Source organism: Oncorhynchus gorbuscha, linkage group LG17 (assembly GCF_021184085.1).
Source record: "Oncorhynchus gorbuscha isolate QuinsamMale2020 ecotype Even-year linkage group LG17, OgorEven_v1.0, whole genome shotgun sequence".
NCBI classification, from domain to species: Eukaryota; Metazoa; Chordata; class Actinopteri; order Salmoniformes; family Salmonidae; genus Oncorhynchus; species Oncorhynchus gorbuscha.
The window spans coordinates 51,919,388-51,940,245 of record NC_060189.1 but is presented as its reverse complement, the minus strand read 5'-3'; the positions used below and the strand labels follow the sequence as shown (position 1 = coordinate 51,940,245).

The following is a 20,858-nucleotide window of genomic DNA, read 5'->3' as shown; positions in this document are numbered from 1 at the left end:
TAGGCCTACCGCGTGCAGTAGGATGCATTGATTAGTTGATTGACAGGTGTATTGTAGAACAGGGCCGGTCCAAGTCATAAGCGGCCTGAGCCCCATGGCAAAATGTGTAGAAATACAGCAACTTCATAACTGAAATTCTCTCTGCCGTCAAAGGGCACAAAATGTTTTGCTGTGAGGTGGTGGCCCCCCAATCAAATCTCGCTTAGGGCCCCAAAAGCCAGGACCGGCCCTGCTTTAGAAGATAAACGATAAACTTTCCTCGAGTGTGGATGCTCGCCAATGTGGGTTTGAGTCCGGACTCGTGATCAACTTTAAAAAAATAACTAACACTTACTGCAATACTGCCATCTGTAGGATAATAATGAGTGTTTGACTTTAAGGTCGCTCCTTTGCTCGTGTTTGTTCTCCTCAATCTACGTCAACATTTATAATTGGCTGATGCAGAACTTGTTCCAGGAAATAATCACCGTCTTCTGGTGAGGTTCGCATCAGACTAACGTGTAGGTTATCTGATGGGACCAGCTACAATGTAGCCTACAATTGCGTGCAAGTAAATTAATGAGTGAAACAGTAACTGTTTACATTTAAACGGTTTCTAATGTTCACAAGTATGGCTCTGGAGTGTTTACCCAGGCCCACTATGTTTGAGTCCTATACTGTAGTTTCAGAAGGACTTGATTGTTTTTAAACCCATCATGGTGGACATAAATATGATGTTGTGGGTAAATATAAGTCAGTTATCATGTCAAAAGTCAGACAAACATGACTAAACTACCTTGAACAGTAGGTGTTAGTGTGTAGTATTTATATTGAAGTGTATAATGCATATAAAGCGCTGTTGTGTGTCTGCAGAATAGAGTGAGATCAGATGTGATATATACTAAAGAGAGTCAATAAAAGTCTTAGAAAAGTCCCATTGTGTTTATTAAACAAACTATTGTTAAATACACCATATGAAAACCACACATACACACATATCTCTGCGTACCCGGCAGACATCTCAGCTTGGATGTCTGCCCACCACCTCAAGCTCACTCTTCCTCCCGGGGAAGGCCTACCCCGCTCCAAGGTTCATGCTCTACAACATCCGTAGAATACAACCCTTACTCACACAAGAAGCGGAGCAGGCCTTAATCCACGCAGTTGTCATTTCCCGTCTAGACTTCTGAAGCTCTCTGTTGGATGGGTTCCCCTCCTGTGCCATCAAACCCCTGAAACTTATCTAGAATGCTGCAGTCCGCCAAGTTCTCCCATGTCTCCCCGCTCCTCGGCACACTCCACTGGCTTCCAGTCAAAGTCCGTATCCACTACAAGACCATGATGGTTGCCTACAGAGCAGCAAAATGAACTGCCCCTCCCTACCTTCAGGCTATGCTCAAATCCTACACCCCAATCGAAGCACTCCATTCTGCCACTGGTCTCTTCAACATCCCACTTTACAAGTGGTCAGCTCTTGCTCAGACCAGTCAAAGCTGGATGGAACCAGCTTCACCCTGAAGCTAGAACAGCAGAGTCCCTTCCAAAAAAGAATGAGTCTTCCTACTAGCACTGACTTTGCTGCTAAGTACTTTATTTAAGGAAATGTACTTGCTACGACTGTGTTACGTGGTTGTTTAGCCCAGCTTTCTTAAAATGAATGCATTAACTGTAATTCACTGTGGATAAGAGTGCCTGCTAAATGACTAAAATGTACATTTAAAATATGTCTCAATCTGTATGAACATCATATAGCCTACACAGTACAAACACAATATGTAACAGACTTTTTAGGCTTATATAGGCCTTATATATCACAATGTCTGGATGCAATATTCTACCCAGGAAAATTCAACACTGAAATATGTTACTCTCACTATTCCAAATGCATCTGTGGATATTTTCTACTGACAATGAAAATTAATCTTTGTCTATAATGCAGGATTTGATCTAAATGTCAGAGGCTATTGAGTGGAATGGTTACTTTCAATGTTATAGAGTGGAATGTTTTCTCTGCTGGTGTATCCTGAGGTAGCTCCTCTCTGTAGCTCCTCTCGGAGAACCTCTTCCTGCAGTGCGTACAGGCGAACATACTTTTTCCTGTGTGGACCTTCAGATGCATCTTTAGCTTGTTCTAGTTGGTGAAACTCTTCTTACACTGGGGGTACCTTTAGGGTTTTCCCTTGTGTGGACCCTCTGGTGCCTCTTCAGGCTGGACGAGTGTGAGAAGCGCATCTGACACTGGGTACAGCTGAATGGTTTCTCCCCTGTGTGGACCCTCTGGTGCCTCTTTAAGTCACCAGCCTGCGTGAAGCGCATGTGACACTGTGTACAGCTGAAGGGTTTCTCTCCTGTGTGGACCCTCTGGTGGATTTCCACCTTCTGGATGCAGCTGAAGCCTTTGTTACAGAACATGCAGAGGAATCGTTTCTCTCTACTACTGCTTGATGTTGCTCCCTCTCCCTGCGCCTGGGCTCTAGATCTGTTGTTTGAGTTCAATAGCTCATCAAAAAGGACACGGCGGCCGTGTGAATTGGAAGGCCCCATCAACGTGGACACTGGGTCTCGATCCCTGAGTGTGTGTAAAGGGGAGTGGGTCGTGACATTTGGATTTGTCTCTAAGCTTTCCCTATAATCTAAGAAATCTCTGCCTTGTGAGTGTCCTTCTCCTGAGGGAGTCTCGTCTACATTCCATGTCAGAGGAACATCACCCTCCACTTTTACAGTCACCTCATCTAAGACTATAACCTCCCCTTTCTTATCTAGGCACTCTTCAGAGTATGCACTACTGCTGTACAGGTTCCAGTCCCCTCTAGACAGATCAGTCTGTGTCTCTAAACCCAAGGATATGTTGCCAGAGTCCATCTCTGTAGTGTAAGAACAAGACAGATCACTGCCAGCCTCTAACACGTCACCCGAGTCTCGATGGGAATTAACTTGAACCGCCCTCGAGCTCAGGTTATCGTAAAGTAAATAATCTGAGCTGGGAACAGGAGGACAGCCCAGTCGCCCCAGCCCCTCTGGGTCTGACCTGTGGTCAGATCTTGTGTGTAAAAGTCTTTGTGTTTCAGTTAAAGTCTCTGTGTCCGTCTCTGACTTGAGGACGGCGTTCGGAGTTCCACTGACCTCCGTGATTCTGCATTGGGTCCTTGGCGCGGTGGCGGTGAGGTCCTCCGTGGCTACATGGGACACTCCAGTCTGGATGTCTCTGCTGTTCGGTGGGTCCTCCTCTCCTTCAGACCTTTCCATCTTGACCCCAGGACCAGCAGCCTCTGCATCTGCAGACTGACACAAGAAGAGAGGAGGTTATTACCAGTAAATTAGTTTAATTGGATAACAATATCTCAGGGAAGTTTCACAATATGTTAGATATGCAAGGGTGAACATGTAAGCAAATTATTAGCCAAGGGGAGCCATTTGATGTACTGTAAATTCTAATGTTACACTAAGACAGTAACCTCGATCACGATAACATGCTGGGTTGAGGTTCCACTCCCCTCATCAACAGTAATTGGTTGGTCATCTCTACACACATTATGTGCTGCTTGCTTCACAAAGCTCCTGTGGCCTCGAGTGAGATGTCCTCCATCTAAGAGAGTGATTGGGGGAAAATAGGTGCTTAAATTAGGTACTGTCAATGCTCAATGCTATATTGTGCACTATTGAAACTGTCTAGGATGTAAGCTAACACTTCTTATAACTTCTTGATATACTATTTATTGTTCCATGCATCATGTTATTTTAATTGAGTTTGACAACAGGACATGCAGTAAATCCAGAATCTGGTTAGAATATAATATTGTGTCCTAGTGCAAGAAGCCTGGTCCCAAACTATTTGTGTTGTTGTTGCAAGATGGCGAGGTAAAAACAGGGCAAGTATTGCATACTATCCAAACACTGACCAAGATCCAATTCTGGTTCACACATCTGAACACATGTGCAGAGAGGAACGGGGCGACAGCCTCGGCAACATCAAAATGTACCTCTTGCCATTCCTCTGTATCGGTCGAGGATCTTGACACTACTGTGACGACTAGCGAGGACGCGCTCCCGCGCTGTCCTCTCTGCGCGCTCCCGCGCCATCTTCAGTTCCAGTTGCTGTAGTTTTCTCCGCAATCCCCTGTTTTCTTTCTGGCTTTGAGTTATTTCCAAACGAAACACTGCATAGTCGTCGTCTACGAGTTTACAGATGTCTGCCACGGCTGCATTTGCTAGTACCTCCATGATGGAGGCGATTTGAGTGTGAAAAATCATACAGTTAGCCATTGTTAGCAGTTTTAGGTAACGCTTGCTAGCTATCAACCAAGTCCTGTCTTCAACGCGAATTAGACACTACCTGAGGTAACTAATGTAATGCTGTGCAGTTAAATTAGTCATCTTTTAAGTTCCAGGTTGTCAATAAGCGTCTAAATAACAACAAACGCTTTCGTGGAATATGTTCTTGGTCACTGTTCACTTCCGTTTACACTGAAGTAAAAGGAGCTTATGGGTTGGCGTCATAGTGCAAAGGGTGTGGTTAATTGAAAAAGTTATGCGCGCTGTTTTTTGAAATACGGTACTGCTTATTACGTTATACATCAAATCTCCTATTCATGATCACTATATTTCAAGGTAAGACCAGACTTTAGAAATAAGTGTTAGCAAGAATAGAGTTGAAAATAATGACTTTATTACGTCTACTAAGTAAGGTAACTATTCAGTTGTGCTTGAACTAGCCTAGGTTTACAGTCTCTCTAAAAACAGATTTACACAAGCCTGTTTCAAATGACAAGTTAACAAAGGATTAATCAGGGGTATGTGGTCAATTACCCCAAGACACTTCAAATGATAACTATAATATTTTAGCTAAAGAATAGCTCCCGGGTATATCCCCTGCTTACATCTCAAGCCACACTGCTACAATTTCTCCCCGTTGTGGACACTCCTATGTCTGATAAGGCTAGTCAGGAAGGAGAAGCTCTTGTAACATAGTTTGCACTTGAAGGGCTTGTCCTTGGTGTGAACGGTTTGATGAGTCTTCACATAGTACGCATGAGCGAAGCGTTTTCCACATGTGGGGCAGGCGTACGGCTTGTCGGCGTCAGTCGTAATGCTCGACTTCCCACATTGTGACGCATTGACACCAGTGGAGGTAGAAGCAGGATCCACCACACTCAGGTGGTTAGTCTTTGAGCTCCCTCCTTGACCTCTAGCCATTGTTTGTGTGTTGTTGGTATTGTGTGCTGTGTTATAGGCTAGGAACCTCTCGTGGTGAACGCCCATCGTGACTCTGTCTGTATTCGTGGGGTAACCATGAGGTAACTGAGGAAGGCTAGACCCAGGTCTCCTATGAACCCATTCACCAGGCATGAGATGAGACCCTGAAGGAGAAGACAGACCTCCTGATAGACTCCCACCAGAGGGGTCTCCCACTACTCTCTGTGAAGGCTGAAGCCCAGGGTGACCTGCTCTGTTCATCATGGATACTGTAGTGTTTGTATCATAGGAACAGGAGGGTCTCTCTCTATCAGCTCCGTCTCTCTGATGACCATCAGGACTGGGGTGGCTTAGACCACCTGTCCACTGCTTGTGTTCTACGTAGTGGAGTCTCTGTCCCTCGCGGTTGGGTCCTGGTTCTGACTCGGAAAGGAAGAGCAACGGTTCCTGATCCATGGTCCTGATCTGGTGCCAGGGTTTGTGACCAGCCGCTTCATAGGTCCAGTCTCTCCTGCCAGTAACATCAGATATCAGTAGGTCCTCGTGAACTGGAGACTGTAAACAAAGATGGTTCAGAAGAGCATATAAAAAGATTTATACAAGAAACTCTTTCCTGTCCACACAAACATGGCAAGATACAAAATGTTAACCACAGTCAAGCCCATCTCTAACACTGTGATTTAAGAACCTAACAATATGGAGCTATTGGGAGTTTATTATATAAATAACTCAGCAAAAAAATAAACATCCTCTCACAGTCAACTGTGTTTATTGTCGGCAAACTTAACATGTGTAAATAGTTGTATGAACATAACAATATTTAAAAGACATAAACTGAACACGTTCCACAAACATGGGACTAACAGAAATTGAATAATGTGTCCCTGAACAAAGGGGGGGTCAAAATAAAAAGTCAGTATCTGGTCTGTCCACCAGCTGCATTAAGTACTGCAGTGAATCTCCTCATGGACTGCACCAGATTTGCCTGTTCTTGCTGTGAGATGTTACCCCACTCTTCCACCAAGGCACCTGCAAGTTCCCAGACATTTCTGGGGGGGGAATGGCCCTAGCCCTCACCCTCCGATCCAAGACAGGTCTCAGACATGCTCAATGGGATTGAGATCCAGGCTCTTTGCTGGCCATGGCAGAACACTGACATTCCTGTCTTGTAGGAAATCACGCACAGAACGAGCAGTATGGCTGGTGGCATTGTCATGCTGGAGGGTCATGTCAGGATAAGCTCACAGGAAGGGTACCACGAGGGAGGAGGATATGTCTTCCCTGTAACGTACAGCGTTGAGATTGCCTGCAATGACAACAAGCTCAGTCCGATGATGCTGTGACACACCGCCCCAGACCATGATGGACCCTCCACCTCCAAATCGCTCCTGCTCCAGAGTACAGGCCTCGGTGTAACGCTCATTCCTTCGACGAAAAACGCGAATCCGGCCATCACCCCTGGTGAGACAAAACCACGATTCGTCAGTGAAGAGCACTTTTTGCCAGTCCTGTCAGGTCCAGCTACGGTGGGTTTGTACCCATAGGCGACGTTGCCGGTGAGGACCTGCCTTACCTGCCTCAGTCCAGCCTCTCTCAGCCTATTGCAGAAAGTCTGAGCACTGATGGAGGGATTGTGCGTTCCCGGTGTAACTCGGGCAGTTGTTGTTGCAATCCTGTACCGGTCCCGCAGGTGTGATTTTCGGATGTGCCGATCCTGTGCAGGTGTTGTTACAATTGGTCTGCAAGGGCGATCAGCTGTCCATCCTGTCTCCCTGTAGCGCTGTCTTAGGCGTCTCACAAAACGGACATTGCAATTTATTACCCAGGCCACATCTGCAGTCCTCATGCCTCTTTGCAGCATGCCTAAGGCACGTTCACGTAGATGAGCAGGGACCCTGGTCATCTTTCTTTTTGTGTTTTTCATAGTCAGTAGGAAGGCCTCTTTAGTGTCCTAAGTTTTCAGAACTGTGACCTTAAATTGCCTATGGTCTGTAAACTGTTAGTGTCTTAACGACCATTCCACAGGTGCAGGTTCATTAATTGTTTATGGTTCATTGAACAAGCATGGGAAACAGTGTTTAAACCCTTTACAATGAAGATTGTGAAATTATTTAGATTTTTATGAATTATCTTTGAAAGACAGGGGGACCTGAAAAGGGGACTTTTCTATTTATGCTGAGTAATATACAGAGATAGACAGACAGACATAAGTCCAAACAGTCTGCAAATGATACAAAATAACCAAGTTAGTCAGCAGAGTCAATTTAGTATTTCTTTTAAACAAAATGGCATTAGAATCATTTTTATGATTGCAAAAAACGATACATGACAAGTAGAATAACTTCTTACGGTATGGTAACCTCGCTTTGATCAAATTAATTTGAGAATACTTTGGAAAAGGTTCAACATTACACACAGCTTCATGTCAAATAAACATGAATTAAGGCACTATGATTGTCTAAAACTCCTAAAAATGCTAAAGTGATGAAAAGTGACAGACACCTTCACATCTACTCTGCCTCAATATACTCGTTCTTTCCTCTGTTCATCCAGTTCCCAGCTACGTCCAACACCAACAGAATGAACTACAAAAAACGAACTAGTACTATATTACACATCACTACCCACTGGGCACAAACTGGTTAATTCAACGTTGTTTCAACATCATTTGTCAAAGTATTGTGACATGGAAGCTACGTGGAAAATACATTGGATTTGAAACAAGTCATGAATTTATAATTGTTTTTATTTTTACCTTTGAAACAAAGTCATCTTCAACGTAATATCCACTATAAGAAAACATTTTTAAACAATAGTCTGGGCAGCACTTACTACTAGAGAGTTAATCTATCTACAAGCTCAGCCCTACTTAGCTTGATATTCATCATTGACTATTACTAGTAAAAATTCCCTGTCTTAGTTATGATCACTTTATTTTAAGAATGTGAAATGTCAGAATAATAGTAGAGTGATTTATTTCAGCTTTTATTTCTTTCATCACATTCCCAGTGGGTCAGAAATTCCCATACACTCAATTAATATTCGGTAGCATTGCCTTTAAATTGTTTAACTTGGGTCAAACGTTTTGGGTAGCCTTCCACAAGCTTCCCACAATAAGTTGGGTGAATTTTAGCCCATTCCTCCTGACAGAGCTGGTGTAATTGGGTCAGGTTTGTAGGCCTCCTTGCTCACACACGCTTTTTCAGTTCTGCCCACAAATTTTCTATAGGATTGAGGTCAGGGCTTTGTGATGGCCACTCTAATACCTTGACTTTGTTGTCCTTGGCCATTTTGAATTCACTTTGGTAGTATGCTTGGGGTCGTTGTCCATTTGGAAGACCTATTTGCGACCAAGCTTTAACTTCCTGACTGAGGTCTTGATGTTACTTCAATATATCCACATAATTTTCCTGCCTCATCATGCCATCTATGTTGTGAAGTGCACCAGTCCTTCCTGCAGCAAAGCAGCCCCACAGCATGATTCTGCCACCCCCATGCTTCACAGTTGGGATGGTGTTCTTCGGCCTGCAAGCCTCCCCCTTTTTCCTCCAAACATAACGATGGTCATTATGGCCAAACAGTTCTATTTTTTTGACCAGAGGACATTTCTCCAAAAAGTACGATCTCTCTCCCCATGTGCAGTTGCAAACCGTAGTCTGGCTTTTTTATGGCGGTTTTGGAGCAGTTGCTTCTTTTTTGTTGAGTGGCCTTTCAGGTTATGTCGATATAGGACTCGTTTTACTGTGGATAAAGATACTTTTGTACCCGTTTCCTCCAGCATCTTCACAAGGTCCTTTGGGATTGATTTGCACTTTTCGCACCAAAGTAAGTTCATCTCCAGGAGACAGAACACGTCTACTTCCTGAGTGGTATGATGGCTGCTTGGGCCCATGGTATTTATACTTGCGTACTATTGTTTGTACAGATGAACGTTGTACCTTCAGGCGTTTGGAAATTGCTTTTTTTTCTGAGGTATTTGACTTTCTTCTTTTTGCCACAACTTTGGAAGTATGCTTGGCGTCATTGTCCATTTGGAAGAACCATTTGCCTCCCAAGCTTTAACCTCCTGACTGATGTCTTGAGATGTTGCTTCAATATATCCATATAAATGTTCCTGCCTCATGATGCCATCTATTTTGTGAAGTGCAACAATCCCTCCTGCAGCAAAGCACCCCCACAATATGATGGTGCCACCGCCGTGCTTCGTGGTTGGGATGGTGTTCCTCGGCTTGCAAGCCTCCCCTTTAAACTCCAAACATAACAATGGTCATTGTGACACAACAGTTGTATTTCGTCAGACCAGAGGACATTTCTCCAAAAATTACGATCGTTATCCCCATGTGCAGTTGCAAACCATAGCCTGGCTTTTTTATGGTAATTTTGGAGCAGTGGCTTCTTCCTTGCTGATCTCCCAAGGATGAACCAGACTTGTGGAGGTCTCCAAATTTTTTTCTGAGGTCTTGGCTGATTTCTTTTGATTTTCCCATGATGTCAAGCAAAGAGGCACTGAGTTTGAAGGTAGGCCTTGAAATGCATCCACATGTACACCTCCAATTGATGACTCAAATAATGTCAATTATCCTATCAGAAGCTTCTAAAGCCATGACATTTTCTGGAATTTTCCAAGCTGTTTAAAGGCACAGTCAACTTAGTGTATGTAAACTTCTGACCCACTGGAATTGTGATATAATTCATTGTAAGTGAAATAATCTGTCTGTAAACAATTGTTGGAAAAATTACTTCGTCATGCACAAAGTAGATGTCCCATCAGACTTGCCAAAACTATAGTTTGTTAACAAGAAATTTGTGGAGTGGTTGAAAAACAAGGTTTAATGACTCCAACTTAAGTGTATGTAAACTACCAACTTCAACTGTATGTATATGTTGACAAATGTTTTATGAAAGAAATTAGGCATGAGAACCTGGGAATTATTGTGTGATAACCCCCTCCTAAGGGCTGTTTCCACAGCCCTTCGCTTCACCTTGGGCATAAGAACAGCCCTTAGTTGGGAATTATCACACGATAATTCCCGGGCTCTCATGCCTTATTGCTGAAACAACATCTAGGTTGCTAAGAGAGATATCCGAATAGTCAGCACCAATTTCAAGTTAAGATAGTTGTTTTATGAGATCGCCAGTGTCTTCTCAAGTATGATGGCAATTGCACCACTATAGTGCACCACTACAGGACAGCCAGCCTATAGTGGCCACTAGATCTGCACTATTGTCTAGGATTGATGTGCAATCCCGGTAATACACTCGTTTCCCCTGTGGACCGGCTCGTACATAAAGCGTCCCCCAATCAGGCTGCAAAGGCATAATTTTCCTCCTTAACTAGCTTTAAATGGTACGCATGTGTACTGACTCAATAATGCAACATTTTCCACCACTTATCAGACACCTTAGGATGTTACACACTTGGCTGAAAGCGGTGGACAACATCTTAAGTTGTCCAAAAATAGTGGTAATTTGGTAGTGCTATTAGATCAATCACAGTCATAACACATTAAGTTGTATATAAATAACAATATCTGACATTGTATTCCTATGGTTGAAAGCTCAGTGATAACACAAAGTGACAACTAAACCAAAAAAATCTGAGATTTTTCCATTGGAATTTGGTTTCAATTTTTCTTGGTTGAAATCTGTGATAACACATTGGGAATTCAACAACCTATTAGCTGTCATTTTGAGTAGGTGAAAATAGATTGGAATCTCATTGATCAATGTATCTACCAAATATTAACCAGTTCTATATGTTGAAATGACGTGGTGTACCCAGTGGGTATACACTATTCATGGGTCATGTGCATTGTCTGCTGGTGTATCCTGAGGTTGCTCCTCTCTGAGAACCTTTTTCTGCAGTGCGTGCAGTTGAACGGACTCTCTCAAGTGTGGACCTTCAGGTGCATCTTGAGATCGTGCTGGCGTGAGAACCTCTTCTCACACTGGGGACAGCTGTAGGGTTTCTCCCCTGTGTGGACTCTCTGGTGCCTCTTCAGGTTGGACGAATGGGAGAAACTAGCCCGGCAAAGGTGGCAGCCAAAAGGTTTCTCCCCTGTGTGCATCCTCTGGTGAATCTCCACCTGTTTGGGGAAACTGAAGGCTTTCCCACAGAATGAACACGGGAAGCGCTTCTCTTTACTACTGGATCTGCTCATAGCGTTACTACTACTGTCATTTGTCAATGGGCTTGTGTAGCCATTTAGTGTTGAGGAACTGGCATTGTCTGAGGTTTGGTTTAACATTATGAGAGTGTGAGGAGGATGAAGACCAGGGAGCATCTGTGTTGTTGCAGGGTCCATGTTCCAGTTGATAGATCCTATAGAAGGCAGGCTGAAGACAGTATCTGTTAGGGGGTTAACCTGAGGCGCCATCGGTCTCTCTGATTCACAACTATAGGAGCAGGACGGAGCATCGCTAGCCGAGGCTGTGTCTGTTCTCTCTCGCCACATACCAAATCTACACCTCGCCCTGGTCTCAGCCAGTCTGTTGTCATGGAGACTAAGTTTGGTTGTTGTTTTGTGTTCGACTGTCTGTTTCTGGTTGTGCTTAACAGTGTTGTTCCCCAGCCCAGAGTTGAGGACGCTGTCCCATCCACTGACCTCCACTCTGTTGCCTCTAGTCCTGTCCTGCTCAGTGACATTGTCCCCTGGGCCCTTGGCTGCACCCGTCTGGTTCTGGGAATCCAAGATGGCCGCCCAGTCTCCTCTGTTAACCTCCAGCCATCCACCTGCAGGAAGAGGTTTGACTTTACGAACATGGCAGAGAACTCTACATATGGAGGTTTTTTTGAGTCAAGTTCATACGTTTTAGTTATATTGATTTGATTTAATGAATGAAGAAAAATAAAAAAGCCAGGCGCATCACTATTCCTATTGAACATCTTTTACTGTATGGAGGATATATGCATTTCTCCCTTACCTTGCTCCCCCATCTTTAGTCCACTCAGCAGATCAATGCTCTCTGGTCCATCTTCTATTGTCTCCTCTTTGACCAGCAGCAGATCAGGCTTCCCATCCTCCATGTCTACTGACTGTAAGAGATACAGAGTGAGAGGATGTTGGATCAAGAAATCTGATATGAGCACCTTGCTATGGGGCATCTTCTGATTGGATAATGAGGGATTGCTATGAGTACTATACAAACATGTTAGTTGATTTGATTACTAGTCACTCTAATGGTTTGATAATTCAAAGGCATGGTCCCACACTTAAGACAACATGTATGAAGACCTTGGCCCGTATCCACAAAGAGTCTCAGAGTAAGAGTGCTGATCTAGGATCTTTCCATATGATCTTATTCATTATGATCTAAAAGGCTAAATTGATCCTAGATCAGTACTTCTACTCTGAGAGGCTTTGTGGATACAGGCCCCGAACTAATACCATTCAGACAGTAGTTTCGTGTGCTCACCTCAGTGAGACTGTGTGTGGTCCTGTGCTGCTCAGCTGGTTCCTCTGTGGGTTCAGGAGGAGGTGTAGTCTGGTTGTCCTCCATGACCATGTTCCCCAGAACCTCCTCCTTCACCAGCAGCACCTCTGGACCCTCCTCCTCCTGGAAGAGAGTTGTAATACAGATTACACAGACATACACTCCCTCAGGTACGTACACACAGATAAACACACACTTTAATGATGGATGAGCCATACTTGTGAACATTAGAAACTAACATTAAATTCAAACAGTTGCTCTGTCACAAAATGTGCATAAGCCAGTTAAAAATGTCAATTTACTTGCACGTGATAGAACGCTGCATTGTAGCTGCTCCCATCAGATAACCTGGTACACGTTAGCCCTATGCTAACCTCACCAGATGACTGATTATTTCCTGGAACAAAATTCCACATCAGCCTATCAAAGATGTTAGACTTTATATCCACCAACAAATTGTATTTCTAAAAATAGGTCAACCCTGGACACCAGAGGGATATTTTAAATCTACAAATTCAAGGTTGCCTTTTGTTTCATTGGTCTGTAACAACATATGCCAATCTTGCATTGATGCATCCTTGACTACTAGCTACTAGCTGTTAGTAGTAATGTTAGACAATGTTCAGCAATAAAGATGTAGGTTGTACAACATGTAAGTTAATATTCATTCATCGTTTTAAAAAAGGTTGAAGATGCTCGTGGTCTTGTCAAATAGTTGTAATTTACCCTTACTGCCATCACTAATTGGTGGTGTAATCCACTAAGACAGTAAGCCCAGAGACGGCAAGGTACGATGGCTGCGAGTTCGAATCCCCCTCGGTGCAAGGATTGCATTTATGGAAAAAGCGCTCCAATGTGGGCCCTCGGCTCAAATAACGCATATGTGAAAAAGTAGATTATAAAAATGCATCTAAAACATTGTAAATGTAAGTCTACAATTCTATGTAATATAGCCTATAGTAGCAACGATGATTTATGTAGCAGAGCCAGTAGCCTGTGTGTCGGTCAGCAACAGGAAGAAGAACCTACTCATAAAATGTATTGGTAATCTTCATTTACAGGGTTTCGCCTGCACTTCCTCTTCACCCATTTAGTGTAACCATAATATCTAGCTTCTTACTTTCAGTTGTCTCTGACTATGAACACACCCTGAAAGCAGTGAATGGTCTTGTGTTACCACCTTATTAATAGGCCTACCGCGTGCAGTAGGATGCGTTGATTAGTTGATTGACAGGTGTATTGTAGAACAGGGCCGGTCCAAGTCATAAACGGCCTGAACCCCATGGCAAAATGTGTAGAATTACAGCAACTTCAAAACTGAAATTCTCTGCCGTCAAAGGACACAAAATGTTTTGTTGTGGGGTGGTGTGCCCCCAACCAAATCCCCCAAAAGCTAGGACCTGCCCTGCTTTAGAAGATAAACGATAAACTTTCCTCGAGTGTGGATGCTCGCCAACGTGGGTTTGAGTCCGGACTCGTGCTCAACTTTAAAAAAAATAACTAACACGGTTACTGCAATACTGCCATCTGTAGGATAATAATGAGTGTTTGACTTTAAGGTCGCTCTTATGCTAGGGTTTGTTCACCTCAATCTACGTCAACATTTATAATTGGCTGATGCAGAACTTGTTCCAGCAAATAATTACTGTCATCTGGTGAGGTTCGCATAGGACTAACGTGTGGAAGGTTATCTGATGGGACCAGCTACAATTTGTCTCCCGAGTTGCGCAGTAGTCTAAGGCACTGCATCTCAGTGCTAGAGGCGTCACTACAGGCCCGACCCCGGTATCACAACCGGCAGTGATCGGGAGTCCCATAGAGCAGGTTAGGGGAGGGTTTGGCCGGGGTAGACAGTCATTGTAAAATAAGAATTTGTTTAACGGACTTGCCCAGTTAAATACATAAACAATAACCTACTATCACATGCAAGTAAATCAATTAGTTTAATTGGCTAACACACAGAAACAGAGTAACTGTTTACATTTAAACGGTTTCTAATGTTCACAGGTATGGCTCTGGAGTGTTTACCCAGCCCCACTATGTTTGAGTCCTATACTGTAGTTTCAGAAGGACTTGATGGTTTTTAAACCCATCATGGTGGACATAAATATGTTGTGAGTAAATATACAGTGGGGCAAAAAAGTATTTAGTCAGCCACCAATTGTGCAAGTTTTCCCACTTAAAAAGACTGAGGCCTGTAATTTATCATAGGTACACTTCAACTATGACAGACAAAATGAGAATTTTCCCCCCCCAGAAAATCACATTGTAGGATTTTTAATGAATTTGCAAATTACGGTGGAAAATAAGTATTCGGTCAATAACAAAAGTTTCTCAATAATTTGTTATATACCCTTTGTTGGCAATGACAGAGGTCAAACGTTTTCTGTAAGTCTTCACAAGGTTCACACACTGTTGCTGGTATTTTGGCCCATTCCTCCATGCAGATCTCCTCTATAGAGCAGTGATGTTTGGGGGCTGTTGCTGGGCAACACGGACATTCAACTCCCTCCAAAGATGTTCTATGGGGTTGAGATCTGGAGACTGGCTAGGTCACTCCAGGAACTCGAAATGCTTCTTACGAAGCCACTCCTTCGTTGCCAGGCAGTGTGTTTGGGATCATTGTCATGCTGAAAGACCCAGCCACGTTTCATCTTAAATGCCCTTGCTGATGGAAGGAGGTTTTCACTCAAAATCTCACGATACATGGCCCCATTCATTCTTTCCTTTACACGGATCAGTCGTCCTGGTCCCTTTGCAGAAAAACAGCCCCAAAGCATGTTTCCACCCCCATGCTTCACAGTAGGTATGGTGTTCTTTGGATGCAACTCAGCATTCTTTGTTCTCCAAACACGACGAGTTGAGTTTTTACCAAAAAGTTCTATTTTGGTTTCATATGACATTCTCCCAATCTTCTTCTGGATCATCCAAATGCTCTCTAGCAAACTTCAGACGGGCCTGGTCATGTACTGGCTTAAGCAGGGGGACACGTCTGGCACTGCAGTATTTGAGTTCCTGGCGGTGTAGTGTGTTACTGATGGTAGGCTTTGTTACTTTGGTCCCAGCTCTCTGCAGGTCATTCACTAGGTCCCCCCGTGTGGTTCTGGGATTTTTGCTCACCGTTCTTGTGATCATTTGGGTTGCGATCTTGCGTGGAGTCCTAGATCGAGGGAGATTATCAGTGGTCTTGTATGTCTTCCATTTCCTAATAATTGCTCCCACAGTTGATTTCTTCAAACCAAGCTGCTTACCTATTGCAGATTCAGTCTTCCCAGCCTGGTGCAGGTCTTCAATGTTGTTTCTGGTGTCCTTTGACAGCTCTATGGTCTTGGCCATAGTGGAGTTTGGAGTATGACTGTTTGAGGTTGTGGACTGGTGTCTTTTATACTGATAACAAGTTCAAACAGGTGTCATTAATCCAGGTAAGGAGTGGAGGGCAGAGGAGCCTCTTAAAGAAGTAGTTACAGGTTTGTGAGAGCCAGACATCTTGCTTGTTTGTAGGTGACCAAATACTTATTTTCCACCATAATTTGCAAATAAATTCATTAAATGTGATTTTCTGGATTTTTTTCTTCTCATTTTGTCTGTCATAGTTGAAGTGTACCTATGATGAAAATTACAGGCCTCATCTTTTTAAGTGGGAGAACTTGCACAATTGGTGGCTGACTAAATACTATTTTGCCCCACTGTAAGTCAGTTATCATAAGTCAAGTCAGATAAACCCTGACTAAACTATTTTGACATGTACAGTAGGTGTTTGTTAGTGTCTGGGTTTGTGTAGGTATATTTAGTGTATATTAGTTATAAAGTGCTCTTGGGTGTATGTAGAATAGGGTGAGATCAGATGTGATATATACTAAAGAGAGTCTCAATAAAAGTCATAGTCAGTGTTTATTAAATATTAACAATTGTTAAAATACACCATATGAAAACCACACATACACACGTATCTCTGAGTACCTGGCAGACATCTCAGCTTGGATGTCTGCCCACCACCTCAAGCTCAACCTTGACAAGATAGAACAGCTCTTCCTCCCGGGGAAGGCCTACCCCGCTCCAAGGTTCATGCTCTACAACATCCGTAGAGTACAACCCTTACTCACACAAGAAGCGGAGCAGGCCTTAATCCACGCAGTTGTCATTTCCCGTCTAGACTTCTGAAGCTCTCTGTTGGATGGGTCCCCCTCCTGTGCCATCAAACCCCTGAAACTTATCTAAAACGCTGCAGTCCGCCAAGTTCTCCCATGTCTCCCCGCTCCTCGGCACACTCCACTGGCTTCCAGTCAAAGTCCGTATCCACTACAAGACCATGATGGTTGCCTACAGAGCAGCAAAGTGAACTGCCCCTCCCTACCTTCAGGCTATGCTCAAATCCTACACCCCAATCGAAGCACTCTATTCTGCCACCTCTGGTCTCTTCAACGTCCCACCCTTACAAGTGGTCAGCTCTTGCTCAGACCAGTCAAAGCTCGTCTCTGTCCTGACACCCCAATGATGGAACCAGCTTCACCTTGAAATTAGAACAGCAGAGTCCCTTCCAAAAAGGAATGAGTCTTCCTACTAGCACTGACTTTGCTGGTAAGTACTTTAAGGAAATGTACTTGCTACGACTGTGTTACGTGGTTGTTTAGCCCAGCTTTCTTAAAATGAATGCATTAACTGTAATTCACTGTGGATAAGAGTGCCTGCTAAATGACTAAAATGTACATTTAAAATATGTCTCAATCTGTATGAACATCATATAGTCTACACAGTACAAACACAATATGTAACAGACTTTTTAGGCTTATATAGGCCTTATATATCACAATGTCTGGATGCAATATTCTACCCAGGAATATTCAACACTGAAATATGTTCATCTGACTATTCTAAATGCACCTGTGGATATTTTCTGCTGACAATGAAAATTAATTTTTGTCTTTAATGCAGGATTTGATCTAAACGTCAGAAGCTATGGAGTGGAACGGTTACTTTCTATGTTATAGAGTGGAATGTTTTTTCTGCCTGTCTATCCGTAGGTATCTCCTCTCTGAGAACCTCTTCCTGCAGCGCAAACAGGCAAACAGCCTTTTTCCTGTGTGGACCTTCAGATGCATCTTTAGCTTGTTCTAGTGGGTGAACCTCATCTGACACTTGGTAGAGCTGAAGGGTTTCTCCCCTGTGTTGACCCTCTGGTGCCTCTTCAGGTTGCAGGCCTGGCTGAAGGACATATGACACTGGGTACAGCTGAAGGGTTTCACCCCTGTGTGGACCCTCTGGTGGGTCTTTACGTTCTGGAGGCAGCTGAAGCCTTTGTTATAGAACATGCAGAGGAACCGTTTCTCTTTACTACTGCCTGATGTTGCTCCCTCTCCCTGAGCCTGGGCTCTAACCCTGTTGTTTGATTTCAATAGCTCATCAAAAAGGACACGGCCGTGTGAATTGGAAGGCCCCATCAACGTGGACACTGGGTCTCGATCCCTGAGTGTGTGTAAAGGGGAGTGGGTCGTGACATTTGGATTTGTCTCTAAGCTTTCCCTGTACTCTAAGAAATCTCTGCCTTGTGAGTGTCCTTCTCCTAAGTGAGTCTCATCCACATTCCATGTGGGAGGAGCATCACCCTCCACTTTCAGTCACTTCATCAATGACTATAACCTCTTATCTTGGCACCCTTCATAGTACACACTACTACTGTAGCAGTTCCAGTCTCCTCTAGACAGATCAGTCTGTGTCTCTAAACCCAAGGATATGTTGCCAGAGTCGATCTCTGTAGTGTAAGAACAAAACAGGTCACTGCCAACCTCTAACACGTCACCTGAGTCTCGATGGGAATGAACAGTCCTCGGGCTCGGGTTACCGTAAAGTAAATAATCTGAGCTGAGAACAGGACAGCCCAGTCGCCCCAGCCCCTCTGGGTCTGACCTGTGGTCAGATCCTGTGTGTAAAAGTCTTTGTGTTACAATTAAACCCTATGTGTCTGTCTCTGACTTGAGGACGGCGTTCGGTGTTCCACTGACCTCCGTGATGCTGCGTCGGGTCCTTGGCGTGGTGGCGGTGAGGTCCTCCGTGGCTACATGGGACGCTCCAGTCTGGATGTCTCTGCTGTGCCGTGGGTCCTCCTCTCCTTCAGACCTTTCCATCTTGACCCCAGTGACTGCAGCCTCTGCAGACTGACACAAGGAGGTTATTATTACCAGTAAATTTTTTAATTGGATAACAATATCTAAGTTTCACAAGTTCCCATGTGTTAGATATATGAATGTACATGTAAGCAAATTAATAGCCGAGGGGAGCCTTTCTGAAATAAACAGCCACAGTTGATGTACTGTAATTTCTTACACTGTGACACTAACCTCTATCACAATAACATGCTGGGTTGAGGTTCCACTCCCCTCATCAACAGTGATTGGTTGGTCATCTCTAAACGTGTTATGTCCTGCTGGCTTCGCAAAGCTCCTGTGGCCTCGAGTGAGATGTCCCTCGCCTGAAAGTGTGATTGGGGGAAATTAGTGGTTAAATTAGGTACTGTCAATGTTAAATTGTATACTATTGGAACTGTCTAGGATGGGAAGGTGACACTTCTTGTAACTTCTATAACTATTGATTGTTCCATGCATATTATTTTAATTGAGTTTGACAACACGACATTAAGTAAATTAAGAATCTGGTTACAATATTATATAGAATATGATATTTTGTAAAAAAAAAAAAATTGCAAGATGGCTAGGTAAACAGGGTAAATATTGCATACTATCCAAACACTGAACAAAATCCAATTCTGGGTCACACATCTGAACACATGCGCAGAGAGGAACGGGGCGACAGCCTCGGCAACATCAAAATGTACCTCTTGCCAATCCTCTATATCGGTCGAGGAGTTTCACACTACTGGGACGACTGGCGAGGACGCGCTCCCGCGCTGTCTTCTCTGCGCGCTCCCGTGCCACCTTCATTTCCAGTAGCTGTAGTTTCCTCCGCAATCCCCTGTTTTCTTTATGGCTTTGAGTTATTTCCAAACGAACCACTGCATAGTCGTCGTCCACGATTTTACAGATCTCTGCTACAGCAGCATTCGCTAGCACCTCCATGATGGAGGCTATTTGAGTGTGAAAAACCATACAGTTAGCCATTGTTAGCAGCTAGCTAGCTAGAAAACATATCGTCCTGTCGACAACGCGAATTAAAGACTACCAGGTGTAAATAATTGATGATGTGCAGTCGAGGGATTCATTTTGAGTTCAAGGGTGTTAATAAACGTCGAAATAACAATAAAAACGCTAAATGTAAGATTGTTCTTGGGTCAATGTTAACTTCCGTTTATACTGACGAATTCGTTTATTCTTCCTCTCTGGTTTAATGGCTTTCGCAACAATTTGAAGTGCATGCCGCCACCTACTGAATGGGTGGATAAGTCAAACGACAAAAAAAATAATAAACTTCGAATTCAACCTGCTCTTCTGTTCAAATCAAACATTCTAATTAGGTCCCTACACAGGCTTAGAAAAGAGCCTGGGAGGTCGTGCCATCTCCCAACGACAGTATCCTTGCCCGTGCTTCTGCCAGGAAATATTGATGCTCCTCATTTTTATTTATTTTACCTTTATTTAACCAGGTAGGCTAGTTGAGAACAGGTTCTCATTTGCAACTGCGACCTGGCCAAGATAAAGCATAGCAGTGTGAACAGACAACACTAATACTTTTCAGTCACAGACAATGATTTATTGGACACTTGAACAATACAATTAATACATGTGTCAATAAGTGTTACAAAATCCACCTACACAATGACTGTATCCAGATCTCTTGAATGACGAGGAACATTTACTGTTGTAAATGCATCCACTGGCCCATTAGACTCTCTCCCCAGCTCCACATAGAAGATCTGCTGGACAGCCCTGATCATTGACACCTCAACCTCTTTCACAATATTGTAGCGACCCGCACAGACAGCTGTGTGTTATGTGTTAGGCTAGGAGGTGGTTGTGTTGTACTGACCAGTACCCGGTGTTCGCGGGGTCCGACCTGTCAATCAACCTGCTATCTGCCAATCACGGGAATGCCTGGAATGTTCTGATGCCGGGCATCCTGGTGGTTGGCGGAGTGGCGTGGAGGGGGGTTGGGCAGGGGGGTGGAGCATTGGAAGTTAAGACCAGGTTCAGCTTTTGTTCTCTCTCTCTTACGTCTGGGCTTCACAAGAGAACGTCACGATTGGCTTGTGTCATCTATTTGGCGTGTGCTACGGCCCAAACAGTAGCCTGTGTAAAGTTGGT

At 43.8% G+C, this 20,858-nt stretch overlaps 2 protein-coding genes across 8 annotated transcripts in view; both read right to left on the bottom strand.

Moving 5' to 3' along the window:
* The window catches only part of LOC124001634 (zinc finger protein 7-like), a 76,401-nt gene extending 56,455 nt beyond the window's left edge, over positions 1-19,946 (bottom strand). Inside the window, exons 1-8 of one of the 6 annotated variants that reach the window (XR_006832827.1) lie at positions 19,436-19,944; positions 18,942-19,072; positions 18,606-18,758; positions 12,589-12,729; positions 12,097-12,208; positions 11,778-11,905; positions 3,435-3,565; positions 907-3,261 (exon numbers count right to left, since the gene is read on the bottom strand). Coding sequence is in view for 4 of the 6 variants with exons in the window: in XM_046308601.1 (XP_046164557.1) it covers positions 4,873-5,727; positions 11,778-11,905; positions 12,097-12,208; positions 12,589-12,729; positions 18,606-18,758; positions 18,942-19,072; positions 19,436-19,718 (1,803 nt within the window). In the remaining 2 variants the exon portion in view is untranslated. Of the gene's footprint in view, positions 1-906; positions 3,262-3,434; positions 3,566-3,959; positions 5,728-11,777; positions 11,906-12,096; positions 12,209-12,588; positions 12,730-18,605; positions 18,759-18,941; positions 19,073-19,435 lie in introns of those variants that run through there. The other 5 variants (XM_046308606.1, XR_006832828.1, XM_046308601.1 and 2 more) reach the window with 5 other exon arrangements.
* LOC124001614 (gastrula zinc finger protein 5-1-like) overlaps positions 1-20,858 on the bottom strand; it is a 532,153-nt gene that overhangs the window by 236,741 nt on the left and 274,554 nt on the right. The gene's annotated exons all lie outside the window — the stretch shown is intronic.